We start from the raw sequence: 22354 nt of genomic DNA, 5'->3' as shown, positions 1-22354 counted from the left end.
ATTTTGTGAGCTGCAGACTGAATGCAAGCAGATCGATGATAAAATTGGTGAACTTACCATTGACCCACATGAGGTACATATTCTGAAAGAGGGTATAGAAGTTGATATCAATGCAGCTGATTATATTCCGTTTGATATACTTGACAACCAGCTTCTTCCAGGTGTAGTTAATTCTGACGGAAACTGTTTGCAATCAACTGGAAGTGTTTTTGCTTACAGTGACACTGAACATGTAGAAGAAATGCGAGTCAGAATCATAATTGAACAAGTCAAACATGAATTATTTTACCTGAATGACGATTTCTTGCAAACTGGCGGGACTACTAGTAAAACATCCAAGCAGTATGCTCAGTATTCAGAGATGTTCATTCCAAATGAAAGGGAAATGACAAATGAAAACATAAAATCAATTTACAGAAAAGAGATTCTCAGTATCACAAAAGACAAATCATTTATGAGTATTTGGCAAGTTCATGCACTGTCATCAGTTCTCAAAACCCCTATTCAATCAGTATACCCTGAGCTAGGCAATAGAAATGTGAGGAAAGACATGCACAAACTGATCAAACCTGTTTCAGGAACCGATAAAGAACCCCCAGTTTTTGTAATGTGGACATCAAACAGGGATGATATGACTCCGTTACACTGGGTGCCAAATCACTTTGTGCCATTGTTGAAACTTCCGGAATGGTATAAAATAGATGATGAAAATAATAATGATTTGGGCGTATCTGACAATTACCAAACAAAACAATCACGTATGGAAAGACCAATTGAAGTTGAAAGTTCTGCACATGATATATCAAATGCTACGAAAGTTCATGTGTGTGTGATTTGACTGCAGAGATGGGAACGGCCAATGAAATCAGCTGATGGAACGGAGTGCACATTCAAGGAATTCATGGAAAACAGTGTCGACAGTTTGAATATAGGATTGGGTAAGGTAGACGTGGCAAATAATGGGACAGAAAGTGATAGTAAAGATACCAGTTCAAAGGTAAATGGGTCAAATGGTGGGACAGATAGTGATAGTAAAGATGTTGATGAGAAATTAGATGGGGGAAATGGTGGGACCGGTGGTGATAAAACAGATGATGATGCAAAGGTAGATGGTTCAAATGGTGGGACAGATAGTGATAAAACAGATGATGATCCAAAGATAGATGGGGCAAAAGAAGGGACAGATAGTGATAATAAAGATGCTGATGTGAAGGTAGACGGTTCAAATGGTGGGACAGAAAGTTATAGTAAAGATGCTGTTGCAAACGATGATCAGGAACAACATGAGACAGAACATGTAAATACCGATTTAAATGACCATGAAGGTGTAAGTATGGGAGAGAAACATGGGAACAAGATCAGTGACATTGACACAAATTTTGACACATGTATGTATAAAGAGAAACATGTTCTTGTGAATTTCAATGGAAAAGCACATGTTGGTATTGTGAAAGAGACAAACTTGTCATCTGTATTAGTAGACTGTATGCGCCGAAATGGTAAAAAAGATAAAAACAGTTTCTGCTGGCCAATAAAAATAAGAGACACAAATTGGTATCGGCTTACAGATGTTATTGCTATTGTTGAATGCTCCGATATTCCTGGACAGAGAAACAGGTATCAACTAGATGAAAAATCATGGCAAATGTATTCATCTCATTGTTGAATAAATATCGCAGCATTCAACAGTAGCAATGCCATCAGATAGTACACTGTAACATATTTTACTTGACAAAACATTTTGTATGATCCATATTGTAATGCAACATTCATGATGTACAGAATTTGTTTGATGTAACAGTTTATTTCTTTCATGTAACAATACATTTATTGAAATAAGAAAAACATATATCCAAGTTTTGTTAACTTATGTTAATAGTATATTTTCTTGTTCACCGGATGTTGCTGAATTGTTTACGCTGTACTTTTGATGTTGACAAAACATTATGTATGATCCCTTTTGTAATGTGAAAGTATCAATCATACATGCATGAATAAAATTTCTTTGATGTAACAGTTTATTTCTTTCATGTAACAATAAATTTGCTGAAATAAGGAAAATATGTACCCAAGTTTTGTTAACTTATGTCAATAGTTTATTTTCTTGTTCTTCGGATGTTACTGAAATGTTCACGCTGTACTTTTGATGTTATAAAGTTAAATAAAAGATTTAAAACTTAAATTGTTTGTTAAAAATTCCATGCAGTAACAATACTAGTCCCTTATGTAACGTCGATTCCTTGACATAACATACCATGTTTTTGGACATTTATTTTGGTTATATTTCAAATACAGTCAATTTTCCTGCTCAATGAAGAAGATCTATGTAAACACAATGACTGAGAATGAAAATGAAACTAAGGATGTTGTTCGCAGTTCAAAAGAATGAATTTTATATGTCATTTATTGTGAAAATTTAAATGCTAATGAGTACATAAGTAACATATCAAACACTGCGATGGTTTTGCAGATTTGTTTTCATTTATTCAAAAACAAGAACATTTCTGATGATAAGCGGTAATAAAATCCTAGTTTTGCTTTAATAATAGTTTATTAATCTCTATTTAAAAATTTGTTACATCAAGGAAACTAGTAATGGGTGGCTAATTACTTTGCCACATATAGTACTACACAGAGTTAATTAAGGGTCTATTTATGTTTAACTGTATCAGATTTGCCCATATAAACATGTAAATAGACCAAAGAATTGGTTCCAGAGGACTTATTTTTTCTTTAAATTGACAAATGAAAATGTTGCAAAAAAAAATATTGACTCATATATATGCAAGTGTAATGTTGTTAATCAAAGCACTGAAAATGCTGAGGGACGGTGCCTCTTGTGTATGTGCAGAAAACTATACAGGGAGAGCTGCCTGCTTTCAAAATCGTCGTTGTTATCAACTATTGACAGTTTGGTTATTTCAAGAGCCAACTTTCGTCATGCATAACTATTTTTTTATGAATGCATGTTAAGCAAGCGATCACTTCGTACAAAGTTGCCTACGATAATTTCTGCGACCATTTTATTAACGCTTTCGTACGTAATAACTCTTCAAAAGGGGGAAGAATCGGACTAAAAATGTAAATAAACCGTAGATGTGAGTATACTAAAACAAATTCGCAAATAGTGATTTGATCTGCTTCACTTTTCGAATAATCAAAATAGATATTTACTATTTATTTTAATAAATATAGTGGGTGGTAACATTTTGTCGACTACGGTTGCTACGGCAAGGTTTGACCCGTTTAAACAGCTGTTTCTGTGTAACTTTGCAATGTTTTCAGGTTATGACACATTTCGATACCAACTATATTCATTTCTTATCGCTTGTACTGTGTATAATAATTGTTGTGGCATTAACATGTTAAATAATCACACCCCAAAAGGTAAATGTACTATTACGTTCGTTAATTCTTTGTTCTATTCGATTGAAAACCCCGGAAGTACATATAAGAAAGATTTTAGTTAGCGAATATTATTTGAACTGTATCATAAGGTATGTAAGTTTACACACTCAAATATGTTTTAATATACAATTCTATATACTAACCAGTATACAAATGACATTTGTCATTACAAATAGGTATACCTATTGTCAATTACAGTATCCTCTTTGTTTGTTGTTGATTGCAATCTTTTGAAAGAAAAGCTCAGTCATCTGAGATGCAGTGTTGCATCACTGAAAAGCATTGGGTATGACTGTATATCTCAGCGTATGATTAAACCAACTATTGCAAAAACTATGCAAACAGTAATCGGGGAGTAGGATAATTATTAGATTTTTTATTGTTATAAAACCCAGTCTTTCAAAAACAGATGCAATTGCCATTAAAACATAGTATGAAATAAGAAAATACTTGCTACTGCTTCTTGCAAACTACCGATTTTTTTACCAATATATGTAATCATAATACAAAATATCACTGTCAAGGCAGGCATTTCATTTGAATTTGAGAAATGGCTTTTACAAAACAAATTTGTACTGTAGTGTTTTTTTTTATCTCTTAAGATAAATGTGTACTTTTACAAGAAATATTATCAAGAATTGAATTTGAAAAAAATGGTAGACCATTTCTTTTTTTATTTTACTAACAACTTTCACGTTTTATGGATAATAGTAAAGATTCTATTTTACAGGTACCCATCATAGAGTGTTTCTCTTTGCCTGCAATCAGGATACATCAACTGACCTTTGAACTGTGTTTTCCAACTTGGGATTCAAACACATGCCCTCTTGGGTAGGAGAAAGTCAGACAAACACCTGTGGCTATATCACTATACTTCTTCAAGTCTCGCTCTATGAGTGATCATGATGTGAAATAAAACAAAATGCAGTCATCTTTTTGTCATATTAAATACGTTATGAACAAATAAAATATTTCAAACATTTTATTCATTCGTTATTTTGACAAACAGTATGAATAAACATACATGTATACCAATAGACATACAAATAATTGGCAAAGAATGGGCACAAAAATATGAGAATATTGAAGTTGGAGATTTATTGTTAATATTGATTTTAATGTGACAGAAAATGCCCCAATTTGCCAAAAAGCATTGAATATCAAATGACAATGCTTGGATTTACAAAATTCTGCCCAAATGAGTATAGATTTGTGAGTTGCTGTTTGGTATTTGTTCATAAAAGTCATGATATATAAATCAAAGTTTTAAAAAAATGTTGCAAACATAAAACAGTGGAGGATCTGATGTTATGTTGAAATGATATACTTGTATAAGCTATTTAAACTGTATATGAGCAGATTCTTATGGAATAATGAGCTTTAAGTATTACTTTATTCCAAAATGGTGACCTAGAAGGTTTAGTTCCTTGTATTGGTCAATGTTATATTGTTCACTTAACAGCTTGAGGTAAATGCAAGATATAATAGAGTCAAGTTCAGAAACTGCTCAACAGTTATAATAATAAACCCTTCCTCTCAATATGGTGTATATTTGTGGGAAGTTATATCAAATCCTTCAACACATGGAGCAGACACAATTTGTTACAGAGGGACAGACAGACAACTCCAGCTAAAAGAATTAGTCTATTTCAGGAGGAGACATACTTAGCCAAATGGTTCTTGAGAAAAAGTCATTGAAAATAATTGAAAATAATTTATAAAAAGTACAATAAACAGGCAGTCATAAAAGTTAACATGAACACTAATTTAGGCTTAGATAAGCTGGGTGAAAAATGTCTTAAACAAAATAATTGAGAAGTTGCCCAAAATGTTACAGCTACATGTAAGAAATGAGCCAAGTATCAACAAGAGATGTTTGTCAAACATTATTCCCCCACCTGAGCGCCATGTTGTCAGGATTATATGAACAATTGAATGAAATAAGCATGGACCGAAATGACAGCTGATTAGTCACTGACATTGGATACCGTTGAGGCAGTTTTAAGATTAAGACCAATGTGAGAAAAGAGTGTGTTATGACCATGACCTTTGACTCTATGACCTCAAAATCCATATGAGTTGGTCTACTAAAATCTAAATGTCAAGTTTGAGGGACATGGATTCAGGCATTGACAAGTTATCACACAGACAAGCTTTTTTCAATCAATGTCACTGTGACCTTGACGTTTGACCCGATGACCCCCAAAATGAAAAGGGGTCATCTACAGGTCAGACACAACTCCAAGTCAGGTTTGAGGGCCATGGGTACAGGCATTGTCAAGTTATCGCTCGAAACATTTTCACATTCAAGGTCACTGTGAACCTGATCTTTAACCCAATGACTCCTAAAATCAATAAGCGTCATCTCCTTGTCAGGCCCAACTTCCATGTCAAGTTTGATGATCATAGGTTCAGGCATTGTTATGATATCACTGGGAGAAGATTTGTTATCTTTTTTGCATTAAAGGTTATTGTGACCTTGACCTTGGCTCAATGACCCTCAAAGATAAGAGGGGTCATCTACTGGTCAGGCCCAACCTTTATGTCAAGTTTGATGACCATTGGTCCAGGAATTGTCGAGTTTGCTTTCAAGATCACGGAACCGACCGACCTATGCAAAGCAATATACCCCTCTTCTTCGAAGGGGGCATAATAAAAAATGTCTTATTATGCACAACAGTAATTACATTGACAGAGACATTTTTTCCTTGAGTCAGTAGCTGAGTCCTTGGATGACATAACAGTGCAGTATGTTGGTTATAAAATTTGTTTCCTTTTTAAATGATATGCCAGCATGTATAAAGATGGTCTCTTCTTCCTGTATAGAGTCAACATCAAAGTCCACAGTAAATAGATTCATGTGAGTTGCAAGAAGACAGAATTTTCAAGTTTAAACAATTTACAATGTTGAACTGATGTAAATAGTTGCTCAGATCACAGCAAGAGTAAACTGAATCAGAATGAATCCATTGAATCCATTGAAGGTGTTGAAACAGTTTCTGTTTGAAGGCTGTTCAACTCAAGCACAATCCTTTGATATGAGATGGTGGCATAAACTGTTTTGTGAGTTCTGTCCTTGAAAAGTCTTTGGTAGTCTCAAGTATCACCTTGAAGAACAGTTAAGATGAATTTTGTAGAGATTGGAAAGTCTATTGCTCTTTCGGTAACTTTCATTCTAGGTTCTGAAGTATTTGTGACATGGCGCTGAGTCTCTGAAACAAAAAACAAAAATGATTTAAGAGCAAATATAACAATGATAAAAAAAAATAATTGAGTACATATACAAGATATTTTAAATTTACACCTTTTAACAGTCACAGAATATTTCACAGAGCCACTTGTAAAATACGTATAATAAAACATCTGTTGTTTTCTCAGTTAGATAAAGGGCACAGCTCAAAATCTCTTAAAGCCGGATTTATAGACCTAATAATTAGGACCTATACATCATATACAAATATGATACACTAACATTAGTGTATTGTCTCTGACATGACGGACGGCTCTAATGATATCTTGAATTTGGTTCTTTGACAACAGACTTATCTGCTAGAAATCATTAAAACCCCTTTTTATTTCTTTTGTTTTCTTTAAGGCTGCACTCTTACAGATTAACAGTTTTGATAATATTTTATCTTTTGTCCAGGAATGAGCCAATTTTGTGTAAACATCTGAAAACCAGCAATACATGAATGCTGACAAAAGATTTTATCGCAGTTTTTCATATTTCTGTCGCAAATTAATGTTTTTGAAAAATGCATAAAACATCAATTTTTGAAAAGTAATATGAAAACTTGCAATGTGATTTTTTCAGCAGCCTTAAATCACTTGTTGCTATGCATGTGAAAATGTTACATATATACAGTATCCAGTGATGTGGATCATTCCATATATATGCTGCACATCTTTAATATAATATTATAATTATAGAATGTGCATCAAACTATATGCATGATAAGCTTAAAAGTTTGTATTAAATTGAGATTTAGTAAAAAAAAATGCTACAAACTGACTGTACTATACATAATGCACGATTTCCACTTGATTTGCTCTTGTGGTGTATTAACTTTTATCTTGATTATAAATAACACAAGTAAACCGGAAATATGGAAATTTAGTTACCCATCCAGAAACCTGCAGTTCTGTGAAACAATCCGTCCCGCCTAGTTACCAGCATCTTGGATCCATGTCAAGATCTGAAATAAACAAGAGGCCCAAAAGGGCCTATGCTCTACTGGCATGGCTTTTGTGGTCATATCAATCCAGAGCATGTATGTATGGGTAAAAGGCAACAGACATATGGTTTATGTTTTGTGTTTGGCTTACCTGAAAACGTAGCACGTTCAACATCTGAGCCCAGAAAGTATTGTAAGCAGATTAGTTGCATGAACTATTTTAATATGTGCCAAGTAAAAGTCATCTGACAAAAATAAAATGCTTTCAAAACTGTACTCATAGTAAAAATTTCTGTAGTTTTAAAAGTTAAAAAAGTTGGTCAAAAGGTCAAAGTCAAGGGCATCCTAGGACAACATTGATCAATTTGAACAAACATTCACAATCAATTGTGCTGAGATGGATCCACGAACACACAAAAAGATTTTTAAACCTTTCCAGATTTATGTTTACCAAACCTGTGAACCCTGGGTGTGGCCAGTAATGACACCAGGTGCATGACTTAAACATTCACAACCAATTTTGCTAAGATGAATGCGCATATGGTAACTACAGAACTTAAAGCTAAAAAATGGCCTTTGGGCTTTCAACAAGAACAAGGCAGAGTAATTCACAAAATCAGCTGCAGAAGCAAAAAGCAAATTGTCTCTCAAAATCCTAGACTTGCAAATTGTCTCCCTTAACTCTACACTTGAATTTACATGTACATGTAAACTTGGCTAAAAATAGAATTCGCTCATGCAGACCTGGCTAAAAATAGAGAGCATTTCTTTAAAACTTTCATGGCCCATAATCTAGGCATTCATGGGCAGATCTGGCTGGTTTTCGAAAGGAACCCAGCTCTAATGGATATCTAAATACTGTACAAGTTTCATCGAGATACAATCAAAACTGAAGACTGTATCGTGTTCACAAGCAATTGTTTACAGACGCACGACCGCACGGACGCACATACTACGTACACATTACCATCGCATAAGCTCTTCTGGCCTTTGGCCAGTAGAGCTAAAAATGAATAATATATTTATTTATAAACAGGCTGTTTTCTTTCTGAAGCTTAAAATATGGTTGACATTTTTCTTTAAATGCAAGGTGATTTCTGTTTTAATAAAGCCATTGCTTGAGCTCAAGTATTCATCAGTCGTGGGGTTCAAGATCTGAACCTGTCCCACTTTTGCACCCAGGTTTACCGTACTAATATTATACGGTTCATGAGTGTGTCCCAGTACTAACCCACACAGGTCAGATTGTTTGCAAATTAAGTTATCAGGAACAGTTTGTAGAGCTGGTTGAACAATTCAACTGCAAGCTTCAAGTTATTTTAAGTTCTAATGGCCTTTGAGCCAAGTTGATAAAGCACACACTTGCAAACAGGGAGTCCCCAGTCCAAGTCCCATTAGGGCTATTTAAAAAAAAAATGGCTAGTTTGAGTATATCCTAAATAAAATGAATAATATACAAATTATCATCATTTCTTCTTCTTATCTTGTATTTCTGTGTCATCTAAAAGTCTGGGAAGTTTGACTAAATTAGCTTCAGCGGAAAAAAAGTTATGCACAAAACACATGCCAAAATTTTCAGGAGTGTAACAAAAAAACGTGACACTTTACAAAAAGGACTCAATTAAAAGCATTACTGTAAACAACATTGGCAAATGACAATGTGATAACCTTATTAACAAAAAAAAACACATATGTTGACCTCAAGGTAATATAAAAATTTAAGCAATATTCCATTATTTATGCATAAAATATTACTGATAATGATAATGTGTGTTAGGAATTTTTCCACATTTTAAAAAAAACAAACTCTTTTTAAAGTAAAGCTCTGATGAATTATCATATAACTTACAATTTATTTATTTAAAGTTTAGGATAATATATCATTATTCCATGTGTACAATATTTTGTGTGTGTTATTACTCTTTTTGATGTTTAGCTTTCTAGAAAGAAGCTGGCCTAAAAATGTCAGGAGTGTAACATTTGGTATAAAATGAAACACAGTGTTGGCGAACAGTTAACAAATGTACTAATTAGGGTGTTTCCTGGAAGTCTATGTCTTGGGAGTGATCATAAGAAATTATCATGACTGAAAATAATGGATGGTTACTGAGCATTTAGATGATACGTGCCCATCAGGAGTGTAACATTTTTTTGCGAATTTTTGGCTTGGCATATTATTATATCGTCATTTTCAGAAGTATTACAGTATAATTCTACAAATGTTAAGATTTCAAAAGAGAAGTGAAGGATTCATTTTCAATCTGATGTAAATAGGGTAAGTTTAAACCAATTCCATGCTTAAAAATGTTATCAAAAATGTTTGAATTTAAAACAACTTAATTACTATGCATCTAATAGAAAAATCATACAGTGACCTTCAATCAACAAATGGTATTTTTTTGCTACAATGAGGCAAACTGATGACCCTGTTCTATAATTTAATTCATTTAAAACTATGTGACTTTAATTTACAGCATGACTGTTGACATGTCCTTCAATGTTACACTCCTGACCAAATATTGGTTATGAGTGTGAATATAATTCTTTTACAGAGGAAATATCATAGGAAATAGGGACAAATTAATTGTAGGCTTCCAGGTTTTAAAGGGGCAATAAGAAACAAGAAAAGTTTAAATACGAGGAAGAAAGTCATTAAAAGAACATCAGAGGAAAGAATTAGGAAATACGGAGAAAATCTTAAAAATGACAATATTAACTTTTAAAAAATGAAAATGAAAAAAGAAAACACAGAAAACACAAGAAGCAAGCAAAAATCAGAAAAATAGCCAAGTTATGAAGAATCTTTTAGAAAACCCCAGAGCTTGGGTCAAGACTTATCGAATTAGGCAACTGCTAACAGATGATCAAAGCTGGTTGACAAAGATGAAGTTGTGGAGTAAACACTTGAAGTAAGCAAAGTTGGCCATCCAAAAGTATGAGAACAAAAATGTCAAAAGTAAGTTGGCATCTGCAAACAAGAAAATTAGTCTGGCCAGAAGAATGTCATGTTTAAATAGATACAAGAAGAGGAAAGATACTCAATTGAAAAGTACACTGTCAAAACCAGCAGCTTGGGAAGATAAGCTGTACACCTTGAAAGGAATTCAAGAATCATGCCCAACAAAAAAGACACCATGCATATAAATGGAAGTCATGTACCAGTACCTAAACGCCATTTGCAAAGTTCAAAACTGATGTCTAGAACAGCTGATTTTTATAAATGTGTCGAAAAAGGCAGCCCAGGTAAATTAACAGACCATAGAGATCTGTCTGACATATCAATATGACAATGTCCTTTTGACCCTATACCTGGGACTGTGAGAACTGGGGTGTGGACTCTATTCATAATCTGTATGAGCCATTACTTTCAATTTGTACCGGATAATTTTGTGGCTGATAATTTGACAGTTAATGCAGAAAGAAGTCTCTACAGTGACACAGAGATGACATCACTTTATTTATATTGTGGCCACAACTTAGTTACTTGAGGGCACAACTTAGTAACGTGTGGCCATGACTTATTAAATCGTGGCCACAACAAAATAATTAATGGTAGTTACTTAGTTGTGGTCACAAGTAACTAATTGTTGCCACATTTTTATAAGTTGCAGCCTCAATTAAGTTACTAAGTTTTGGCCTCAAGTTACTAAGTTGGTGACACCGTTTACTAAGTTGTGGCCACAATATATTTAAAGTGTTGCGAATGTCAATGCCACTGTATTAGTATAAGTCTGACTTAAAGGTAAAATAAATATTCAACAGTAGATGTGCAATAAATTTATATTATTACCAGTTATATTAATCATCATATATGATAGGACAGATATTTTATGAACATGTTGTGAAATATGACTTTCTGATGAATATGTCTTAAAAGTGGATGGCTCAGATATTTAGATTAGATTAATGCAGTGAGCTACCTTCAATGGGATGTACACATAATCAAATGCAGATGATATATCATGGACATTCCAAGCATGATATACTAAGAAAACTATCACTGCCAACACTTATGTCTCAGTTTGGGGTTAAAATTGAAATTTGATACATAATAACTTGAACTTGAAATATTTTGTCAGGAGTGTAACAATTTGAATCAGTTGTATTTAGTTACTTACACTGAATACACTTAGTTAAATGAAATAAAAGTGTAACTGTTGTAGTGCTTTACTGTTATTTCAAGAGTTTTGCAATTTTTTACAAGTTGAGCAAGAATTAAGTAACAGTAGACTTTTTGTATGGTTTTGAAAAACCTTTCTCAAATTATGTAAAATCGCAATGTGTCAATGCTAAATTTGTTTTATAATGTTTCACTGGCTATCAATTACTTTGTAATTGCATGTCTTTTGATTTACACCGAGAAATTTTAAGTGAAATCTATTTAATGGTTGTAATCTACATATGTCAGGAGTGTAACAATTTCTTAAAATATTGTTCCTGTTTTTATTTTTGCTGCGTGAAATCATAATGCCTCCTATGATGTCTTTGTTAATGTTACTTGTTATTGTTTGAATTCTATGAAAATGTATTTTTTTTAGTTTAATTGCACAATTTAAATAGAAAATAAAAAAAATACCTTTGAATATTACATTTCATCGGTAAAAAAAGTACAAAAATCAAATTCTTCAGAAATTTTGAGCGACTGAGTAAATTCAACATTCTATTAATGTATGCTGCCATAAGAGCTACTAAAAGAATAATTGGTAGACATGTTAACTCAGTTTATTTCAAGAAAAAATGACATTGAAAGTGTTCATGTATTGTGTGTTTTTATCCATGTTTAGTTAGATAAAAGTTTGATAAAAATGTAAATATGAGTTGTTTTCTCTATACAAAACCTATTTTGTACACTACAAAGATTGTTCATCAAAACTAGGCATACAGCCTTGTATTTAATGATGATTTAAATTTAGACCATTTTTCAACTTTTCTAACCGTTTTTTTTTAAATAGCCCATTACTAGCTGCACTGTTTTCAGAACCAACTGTGACCAATAGAGCTTTCGCTTACCTTCTGGCTGCTCTGGATATTTTAAAAATACTTTTTGACTAGCTACAATAATGAGCAATCAACGATTCTTTTTTATTATTATTTTGACATTTCTTACGTATCCCTATAACGCTACAACTCTCTGCCATTTAACACTGAGCGAAAGAATAATTACACTGAGCGAAAGAATAAATAGTTATATTATGCATCGATGTTGAATAATAATGACAAAGTTGTTCAATATATACCCGACAGTGATCTAAACTGGATTTAATTTGTCATTAGAGTCGTTATTTTCACATAAATATATTCTTGGTCACTAATACCGTTATACATGTACACAACCTGTCAGATTTGTCCCAGATTTACAGATATCGGGACACTTGATAAAAAAAATCGACACATGTACTGGTTGGAGAGCAGTAGCCGGCAGTTTTTGCATGTTTTTGAAGATTTTCTCGGTAGATCGAAATGTAACGGAAATAATACTTACATTTTATTAAACTAGGGGTCAAGGTCTACTAACTTTACAATATTAAAATTTGTGTTGTCACAAAGCTTGTGCCTAATTGGGGCCACAAAGGGGGTAATCAATTAGTGCCAATTTACACAAATTAAACGTTGGTACATGTAAGTATCTTTTACGCTTTACAATGTGCATAAGCATAAAAATAAATAACTTCTAAACAAGAGTGATTTCTTGCTTATCTGATTAGACTCGGAGTTCCGCCACATGATCATAAAATCGGACGATTCTCAACGCTATCGTTCATATTAAACTCGGCGGTAAGCCAGCCACTCGGAGGAACTCGGGGGGGATTTTAGCAAGGGCAACAGTTTTACCCTCGGAGGAAACCCGCAATCATCGACTTTATCCCTCGGAGTGAGCGAGGAAAGTGGGTCTAACTCGTTGAGTGTACTGTACATGAAGAGCACCTGCAAGGCTGTGGTACATAGATTTACAACAATCAGAGCCTTTTGGCCATGGTCAAGTTGTTAAAATTATATATACAAAAGGTGAATGGTCTATCTCGAAGTTAACCTGAGATGGTCCAGTTGCTATGCTTGGTAAAATGGTTGTGTTTCAAATGCATTAAATGCTTGTTTTGTGAAAAAAATATTTGCACTTACATGGTTATAACTAAAATACGAATATAAACCTTTAATATCTATTTCAAACATATAATACTTACCTAACTACGATTTCAATATCTTTCAACCCCCCCCACCTGTTTTGCACAAACCCGATAAGACGTAAGGGATTGTAAGAATCCCATATAACACATCTATTTTTTTAGACTATTGAAGCACATATGTTCTTTTTTGATGGTTGAGACGTTTCAGGTTAAACAACAATTAAAAATGCAAAATAATTTTAGTGAATAATCAACTCTGAATTGAAAGTAACATGAAGATGTTGTAATGAAGGATTTGCCATATTTATATAATGTAAATATATGTATATATTTTTTTGGAATCGTAAAAAGAGTCTGTCAATATACAAATATTTAGACTAAGAGATGTGGATCAGCTAGATGTACCTTCTAGTCCAAATAATTGTACGTTGACAGATTTTTTTAACGATTATTGACACAACAAATCCTTCATGTACAAATTGTTTTGTACGACAAGTGGGTAGTTATTCCAATCGGGATTCCGGGGTTAAAGCATATTGCGTCTATAACATTTCATAAAAACAAGAAATATTACCAGATAATGTTATTTTAAATAAATTCCGTAACCAAAAAGTAATATCCAGCAAATAATTATGAGTTTGATGGTTTTTTCTTCATTTCATTCTGTCAAAACATAACAATATATACATGAAGGGCACCTGCAAGGCTGCAGTTCACAATTTTACAACAATCGGAACATTTCGGCCATCAATTGTAACAACTCGCCATCTTCTGTAAGCTTCGAGATAGTCAATTCCTGTTGGATACTGGCCTAGGTGTTCCCATTGTTCGGCCATGGCCAAGTTGTTATGATTGTATTATCTCGAAGCTTGTCGGTGGCCGAGTTATAACGATTGGGTCAAGTTGTTCCGCTTGGCATAATTGTTGTCTGTGTCAGTCAACTTTCCTTTCAATGGAATGGTAAAAACTGTGTTTTAATGCATTAAATGCTTTTTTGGCAAAATAGCTTTGCACTTCCATGGTAAAATATGAATATAAACCTTAATTATCTATTTCAACCATAAACTACTTCATTTAATACAATTTCAATATTTTCCAAACACTCCCGCTTTTTGCACAAACCCGTTTAGACGTTAGGGATTGGAAGAATCCCGTAAAACACGTCTATTATTTCAGACTAATGTACCTTCGTGTCCGAAATCGATCACTTCCTGGCAGCTCATTTCTGGATTGTTTCCATCTAAATTTAACATTTTTAGACGCATACATTGATGCCATTTTTTTTTGATTGAGGTTGAAGCAATAACACTAAATACAGGTCGGTTATTTTGTAGAGGAACGTGTTCGAAGTAACATTCAATTTCATTTCCGCATAATCGCCGCCATATTGTGTATGACTTTAAAAACTACACCCTATAGTACAGAATAACAATAGGCATAACGTTGAAACACTGTGATAGTTATAATCCAAATAACTTACTCAAACAAATACAATAGTTCGATTGCTGCTGTAAATAAATCATTTAAAACAAAAAAGCTATTAACAAAATATTACATGATATGAACTCTTTAACCGCGTATAATTTATTTCTTAGTAGCTTTAAAATATGTTCTTTGCGGGTATGACTAAAATACGAAAATAGGTTATTTTCGCGAAAATAGCTTTTTTGACTAAAATACGAAAATAAGGTTATTTTGGATGAAAATAAAGTTATTTTCGCGAAAGTAAGATTTTGATAAAAATCTGAAAATAAGGTTAGTTTGCGCGAAAATAACATTTTTTGACAATTATGTACTAAGTTAGGGCTAAAATAAAGTTATTTTGGCGAAAATAAGATTTTGATAAAAATCTGGTAAATTTTGGCGAAAATAACATTTTTGACAAAAATGCAGTTAATTAGTTTTTGGATAAAATATTATTATTTTTTTTTTTTTTTGGGGGGGGGGGAGTTTTGGTAAAAAAACTGAAAATAGGATTAGTTTTAGCGAAAATAACATTTTTGACAAACATGTAGTTTGTTTTGGCTAGAATAAAGTTATATTCGCCAAAATAAGATTTTGGTTAAGATCTGGTAAGTTTTGGCGAAAATAGCATTTTCAACAAAATTATAGTAAGTTTATGGCTAAAATAAGGTATTTTCGCGAAAATAAGATTTTGGTAAAAATCTGGAAAGTTTTGGCGAATATAACATTTCTGCCAAAAATGAAGTTAGTTTTGAATAAAATAAAGTTGTTTTTGCGAAAATAACATTTTTTACCAAAATCTGAAAATAGGATTAGTTTTGGCAAAAATATCTTTTTTTACAAAAATGTAGTTAATTTTTGGCTAAAATATAGAGGATATTTCGCCACGAGTGAAAATGTAGTTTTTTTATGATCACGAGTGAAATAAAATACGATCTTACACTGAAATAAACAAATTTTCTGTTTCTTTTATGCTTATTTTCGGAGTTTTATTTTTTATTTTTTTATTTATTTCTGAATTACCCCCTTTTTGAAAAGGGTGGGCTTTAGGCCGCTACCCGTGGGGCGCCCCTCATGCATAGTTATAGCTGTCAACTTTTCTACTTTCGGTTTGCTGAGAAATAGTTCTCTGCTATTCATTCTTATAGCTTAATATTCGCTCGTTTTTTATTGCAAAGCTTTATGAACAGTAAACAATGAAGTATTATTAGTGCACATATGTTCCAAAAAAATAATGAACACACTTTTTATTTTAAGATGGGCATGAATACAAAACCAGATTACTACGCCGCTATTTAAAGAATGAAAATTTGGAAGGTCAAATGTGTTAGCAAAACAAATGTGGATTCTCATTGGATTTTAACCATTCTTCTTAGTTTAAGACTGCATGTACGCGTGTTTTTATAGTAAGTTAATATTCAGTCATCTTACTGTCAGAGACCAGTCTGTTTCGATTTTTTAAAATGTTTGTTTTCCAGATAAAGAGTAAATGCCACGCTAGTTTGTTGACACATTTTGAGGTGTGGGTGGGGTAAAAAAATATCGGATCTATCTGTAAATTGTGTGAATTCTCCAGGAAGCTCATTTTACGTACTACAACGGTTAACAGTTCAAAATACATTTGAACGAGGATATAAAATTTTATTTATGTTCGAACAGTTGTTTTTGTCTGTAATTTGTTTGGTATGAAAGCAAATGTTCGAACATTCAGCTTCAAAGATCAGTAAAATGTTTGATAAACGGGATAACCGGTAATAAACGGTAAGTTGTTAATTTCCAATGATATATTTATTTAAATTTATAAAATATTTCTTTCTTTTTTTAACATTTTTTGACATAATTTACTGAAGTCCAATGTTCTGTTTTGATCAATGCAAGTTCATGTAACAACAAAGAAATTTAAAAGTAGTTCTGAAAGTTGATATTTTCACTCCTTATTTTGCAGTGAAAATATCAAATTGATATTTTCACTGTTGTTATTTCACTGTTATACCCCCATATTTCATCGTAAAGCATGAAAGAAAAAGTTATTTTCGCGAAAATAACATTTTGAAAAAAATCTGGTTACTTTTGGCGAAAAACTATCCGAACACACAGAACTTTCTTCTACTCGACCAATTGGCATGGGGAGTTGGGTGAGCTTATTAACCCTCGCCATCGGGTTATACTAGTTACAAGTTGTACTCATTCGGCGAGCACACCACAATTTACATTTTAGCCTCAGCCTGTCATAGGCATGTATACATGTCGGCATCTCCTTTAAGTTGTAGGACATATCTTTGATTGGTACCTTTAGTTTTATCGTGTACCTGCTGCAGTAGCAATAACGGTCTATAATTAGGGATCATTGTCATCAACTTAATCCGCTTAATGACCAACAAGTGTGTATAACCGCTTTGATGTTGCACATTTCGGATGGAGGTGTGATCAACAGAAACATGTCAAAATACTTTCAATAATCATTGTTTAATATTTAATTGTTATTTTCTTTATTTGTGGAAGATATTGAATTGTATTTACAAAATGATATTAATTCAGGATGACAAATAGATGATATTGTCATAATTATGCTATTATTTGCTGATGATATGGCCATTGTAGGAAAATCTCCTGAAGAAATTCAAACCCATTTGGACAATTTGTCAAATTACTGTAATACCTGGGGATTAAAGGTGAATATTGATAAGACGAAAATCATGGTGTTTCGTAAAAGAGGCGGATTATTTCCCAATGAAAGATGGACTTACAATGGCCATGATATACAAGTTGTTGATGATTTTAATTATTTGGGTGTTGTTTTTAATTATACTGGAAATTTTAACCTGAACCAAGAACATTTAAATGGCAAAGCACTTAAGGCAATGAACGTATTATTTTGTAAATGTCAAGATTATGACTTAAAACCCAAAATTATGTGTCAGTTATTTGACGCAATTGTTGGTTCTATTTTAAATTATTCGGCAGAGGTTTGGGGGTATACTAAATCAAAGGAATTAGAAAGAATTCATTTGAAATTTCGTAAAAGATTATTGAACGTTAAAACAAACACTTGCAATGCCACTGTTTACGGAGTGTTGGGTAGATATCCATTATATATTCATAGATATGTGCGTATATTGTCTTATTGGTTTAAGGTTGCTAACAGTGATAATATTATCATAAAATCTGTATACAAACAGGCTAAGAGTGATAGTGATAAAGGTTGCCGTAATTGGGTGTATATATTAAATTAAAAAGATATTAAATGATTATGGTTTTAGTTATGTGTTTGGTGATATTTACAATATTGATGTTAAATCATTCATAAAAAAAATCAAATGTAGGATTATCGATACTTTTAAACAAGATTGGTATAGTATTATAGAAAATAGCACGGTGTTAGATGTGTATAGACATTTTAAAACCTGTCTGGAATATGAACCTTATTTAGATATTTTACCAAAGAGCTTAAGTTTTTTCTTTTGTAGACTACGGCTGTCCGTGCACCCACTCCATATTCAAACTGGTAGATACAATAGAAATAACGTTGTACGCAACCAAAGATATTGTTTGTGTTGTAACTCTAATGACATCGAAGATGAATATCATTTTAATTGTTGTTTGTAAATCCTTTAGCAATTTAAGAAAGAAATATATCAACAATTGTTACTTTATAAGACCTTCTGTATTTAAATATATGCAGCTGTTGAAATCTAACAATAGAGCTGAACTGATTAACTTATGTCTGTTTGTTAAAAATGCTCTCAAAGAAAGATCCGCTTTGATTAATGTTAGAACATAATTCTATTTAATGTTCATCCTCTGATATATATATATATATATATATATATATATATATATATATATATATATATATATATATATATATATATATATATATATATATTCTAAGATTTAAGGCTTGGATGGAGTCAGGGCAAGAAAAATGCATGTTAATACATTGTACTTTCCAATGCAAGAACTGTTTGTTTATTCAAGTAAATAAAGCAATCCCAACACCAAGGAACTGCAGTATTGCATAACCAGCTTAATAGACATTATGAGTTGGAGTTCAAATTAAGCATTAGACAGAAGGCAGTGCTTTGTATTCATCAACATCAAGTTATCATGGTAACATGTTATATGAATTGAATACCAAGCACAAATTAAGAGGGACAAAATAATTCTTCACTTTTTAAATAAAAACTACTTCCTAATAGCATTGTGTATGCAGTCTGACATAGGTGTACAATGTAGATGTCTTTTACAACGATTGTTCAAAGTATGGCCCTGTGGTTTAAAGCTCCACTGAAAAAGAGGTGCCAGGTTTTCCATATAGTATATAATTACATCATTGGAAATCTTCTCTGAAACTGCAAATAACAGACCTTTGATATAAAAAGGATTTGATCAAATTAAAGAAGTATGTGTGCCAACCACGTAAATTAATTTGTACAAGTCTGATTTAACGACTTTGTGAAATTCAAAAGAACTATGACTTTATCTGATTTAACGCTTTAGAACACACTCTACGCACACTTTCTACGCACACTTAACTAGATTTTTCAAATTTCCTTTGCAGCTTGCAAGCAGTTTTAGTCTAAAGTTTAAGCTAGCCCATCAAATAGTGACCCCTTGTGATGTGAGCCGATTTTGTCAATGCTAAGAACAAGGTTGTTATCATTCCCCTAAAAGAAGCCCTAGTCCATCAGTGCTTTTAGCGCTTTGATCTCTACTAACGTAGAAACACTTGTCGCACTACGGGTAATTGATTGTAATAATCCAAGTGCCACATCATTTCATGTGTTTATCGTAAACGAGGAAATGGTGCACAATATACAAATTCCTAGTCTGGAATCTGTCAAATGAAAACCGATATATTCCCAAATTGTCAACAATAATTGGGGATGGGGAGGGATTGACAGAGTATTTTTTTCAGTTATATTAATTGTTTTTTTTTTCATTCTCGTTTGAATTCAATCGAAAAACACTGTTTCTCGCTGAGATCTCTCGGTTTGTGATTATTTTCTAACGCAATATAAAAAAATTGCATATCAAAATATCTGGATTTAGCAGAGCATTTTTTATTATTATTTCAAGGTTTTAGAAGCATCAGTGACTATTAATTGTTTGAATAACTTTTGTGACAGTTTTATATTAAGTGAATATTTGCGATGTGAAAGGCAAAGTCTCGCAAGGCGCAGTTTCTGTGTGGAAAATGTGAAAAGCAGTGTAACACTGGGTCTTTTTGCGAGGTGAGTGAACCACTTTAAGACGTTCAAAATATCTTTGTTGTTATTAAAAGTTAATTGAAAATACCTTGGACACATCTACATGAATTTGTCTTCCATGATTTTATGTCATACATTAATGTTTATTAAAAAAACCCATCAAGCATCATGGAAGTGGGCCTTTTTGACCCGCATACTAAAAATATATGCAAATACAGTTATATGTATAAACTGTTATGTATAAAGCGGTACCACTTTGGAAAAGTTAAACAGCATGTTAAAGCAATCTCTCAGACATTTTTGATATCTTTTTTTAGTTTTTGTCTCAGAATCAGCTGATTTTAGCATTTATGCATTCAATGCTGTCCTATAAAATAACTCACAATATAACATATCTCAATTGTTTGGAAAACTGCCGAAAATTTCATTTTTCTTAAAGTGTTAGTAACTTTAAGCCATAAAAAATTCAATTTTCGAACGGTAATATGAAAATCTGCGATCCGATCTTTTGTCAGCAGTCTTTTATCATTGATTTTAAGACGTTTACTCGTATTAGTTTAGTTGTGCGTAACCTTTCTTGAAAAGTAAAATGGCCGACACAAATCTCCAAGACAGGATTCTGAAAATTTTTGAAGGAAAACCAAAGAAATCTGAAAGTGCTGCTAAGTTAGTCCAGATTTTGAAAATATCTAAGAAAGCCGTCAATCATCAGCTGTATATGATGGAGAAAAAAGGCCAAATTGTTAAAATAAAGGACTCACCCCCTGCCTGGTCGTTGAGAAATCCGGAAAATGTACTTTCACTTTCGGATTTGCAGGGAGGAGTGTCTAGCGTGTCCTGGAGAAGGAGGTCTAAATGGGTACAGGTGAGTGCATTATATCACATTTAAAAGAGAACAAGTGAAAAATTCAACGACAGTGCCTGACAGTTTTAAGGGACTACTAGTCCATATACAGTACACTCCACGCGGAACTACCACTTTCCTCGGTGACTTGGAGGTGTTTTTAATTTATTGCGGATTTCCGCCGAGTACGCAACCTTTTTCCTCGCTAAATTTCGCCGAGTTGCACCGAGTCAATCGTTTTCTATGGAGGGTTTTATTGCCGGTAGCGCCGGTGATCGTATCGATTTATTGACCTAATCGTGGAACTCCGCGTTTTGTGCATAGCTACTACAGTACATTGCTTCTGTTAAAACAGAATTAAATAATTAATTTTTCAAAGTACAGTTAGTTTCTTTTTAAAAACAATTATTGTAAATTTTCATCAGCATCGTCAAACAACTGTTGTTTTTCACATTATGTAATTAAAAGATATACCATAGCGTGCGTTTGTGTTTGTTATTGTCATCTTTCTCTTACTATATTAAGGTGTTGAGAACTTAATTAGGTTGGAGTAACGAAGGTGTTGAGAACTTTGTAGGTGTGAATATTTTTCGGTCATTATTTCTTAATTTGCATTTTACCATTTATTAACACTTATTAAATTATCCGTAGTTATCAATGGTTCTAAACTTATTTATTACGCATATAAGTGTAAATCCTTCATCAAGTTAATTAAAATCCCATTAAACACCATTGTATACATGCATTGAAATGAATAACACATTCTATCGGCTTCAGATCAAACAGTCAGACTGTGTGACGTCACATAACTCACAGTTTTACCCACGAGGATCTCATGGAGAGCATGTGTATTGTTATGCAGGATTAATGTGTCTGAGTGGTGTTTTCGAATGTAACTTAAGTATTGCATTTCCAACTTTAATTAATCACATTAATTAGTTACCTCATTGAATGTGTTGACTTTTATTGATGATTCAATAAGTATAACTGTACATAATTGCTACTTACAGTCTATAAGTGTGGTACAAGTTTTAAAGTTTATTGGCAGATCGTTTGACAAAAATGTCATGTCTTTGTTTTCTTAATCCCTTGATTGCCCTTGTTGTTTAATCCTCCAATAAATATTTT

At 32.8% G+C, this 22354-nt stretch overlaps 1 protein-coding gene and 2 long non-coding RNA genes across 5 annotated transcripts in view; 1 reads left to right on the top strand and 2 right to left on the bottom strand.

The window, feature by feature from the left end:
• The window catches only part of LOC128230585 (uncharacterized), a 319871-nt gene that overhangs the window by 55706 nt on the left and 241811 nt on the right, over nt 1-22354 (bottom strand). The window lies entirely within an intron of this gene.
• LOC128230586 (uncharacterized) lies at nt 4376-15094 on the bottom strand. 2 transcript variants are annotated; one of them, XR_008260270.1, is made up of 3 exons: nt 14895-15094; nt 7531-14654; nt 4376-6620 (listed from the first exon to the last, which is right to left on the bottom strand). It is a non-coding gene; the product is annotated as an uncharacterized LOC128230586 (long non-coding RNA). The 2 variants fall into 2 exon arrangements; XR_008260269.1 differs by having other exon boundaries at nt 7531-15094.
• LOC128230583 (uncharacterized) overlaps nt 20961-22354 on the top strand; it is a 93001-nt gene continuing 91607 nt past the window's right edge. For both annotated transcript variants that reach the window (XM_052942999.1, XM_052943000.1), the window contains exon 1: nt 20961-21247. In XM_052942999.1, coding sequence (XP_052798959.1) covers nt 20972-21247 — 276 coding nt within the window. In that variant the 5' untranslated portion in view covers nt 20961-20971. The remainder of the gene's footprint in view (nt 21248-22354) is intronic.

The sequence above is a fragment of the Mya arenaria genome, chromosome 4 (genome assembly GCF_026914265.1).
Source record: "Mya arenaria isolate MELC-2E11 chromosome 4, ASM2691426v1".
Lineage (NCBI taxonomy): Eukaryota > Metazoa > Mollusca > Bivalvia > Myida > Myidae > Mya > Mya arenaria.
This window is presented reverse-complemented; position numbering and strand designations above follow the sequence as displayed.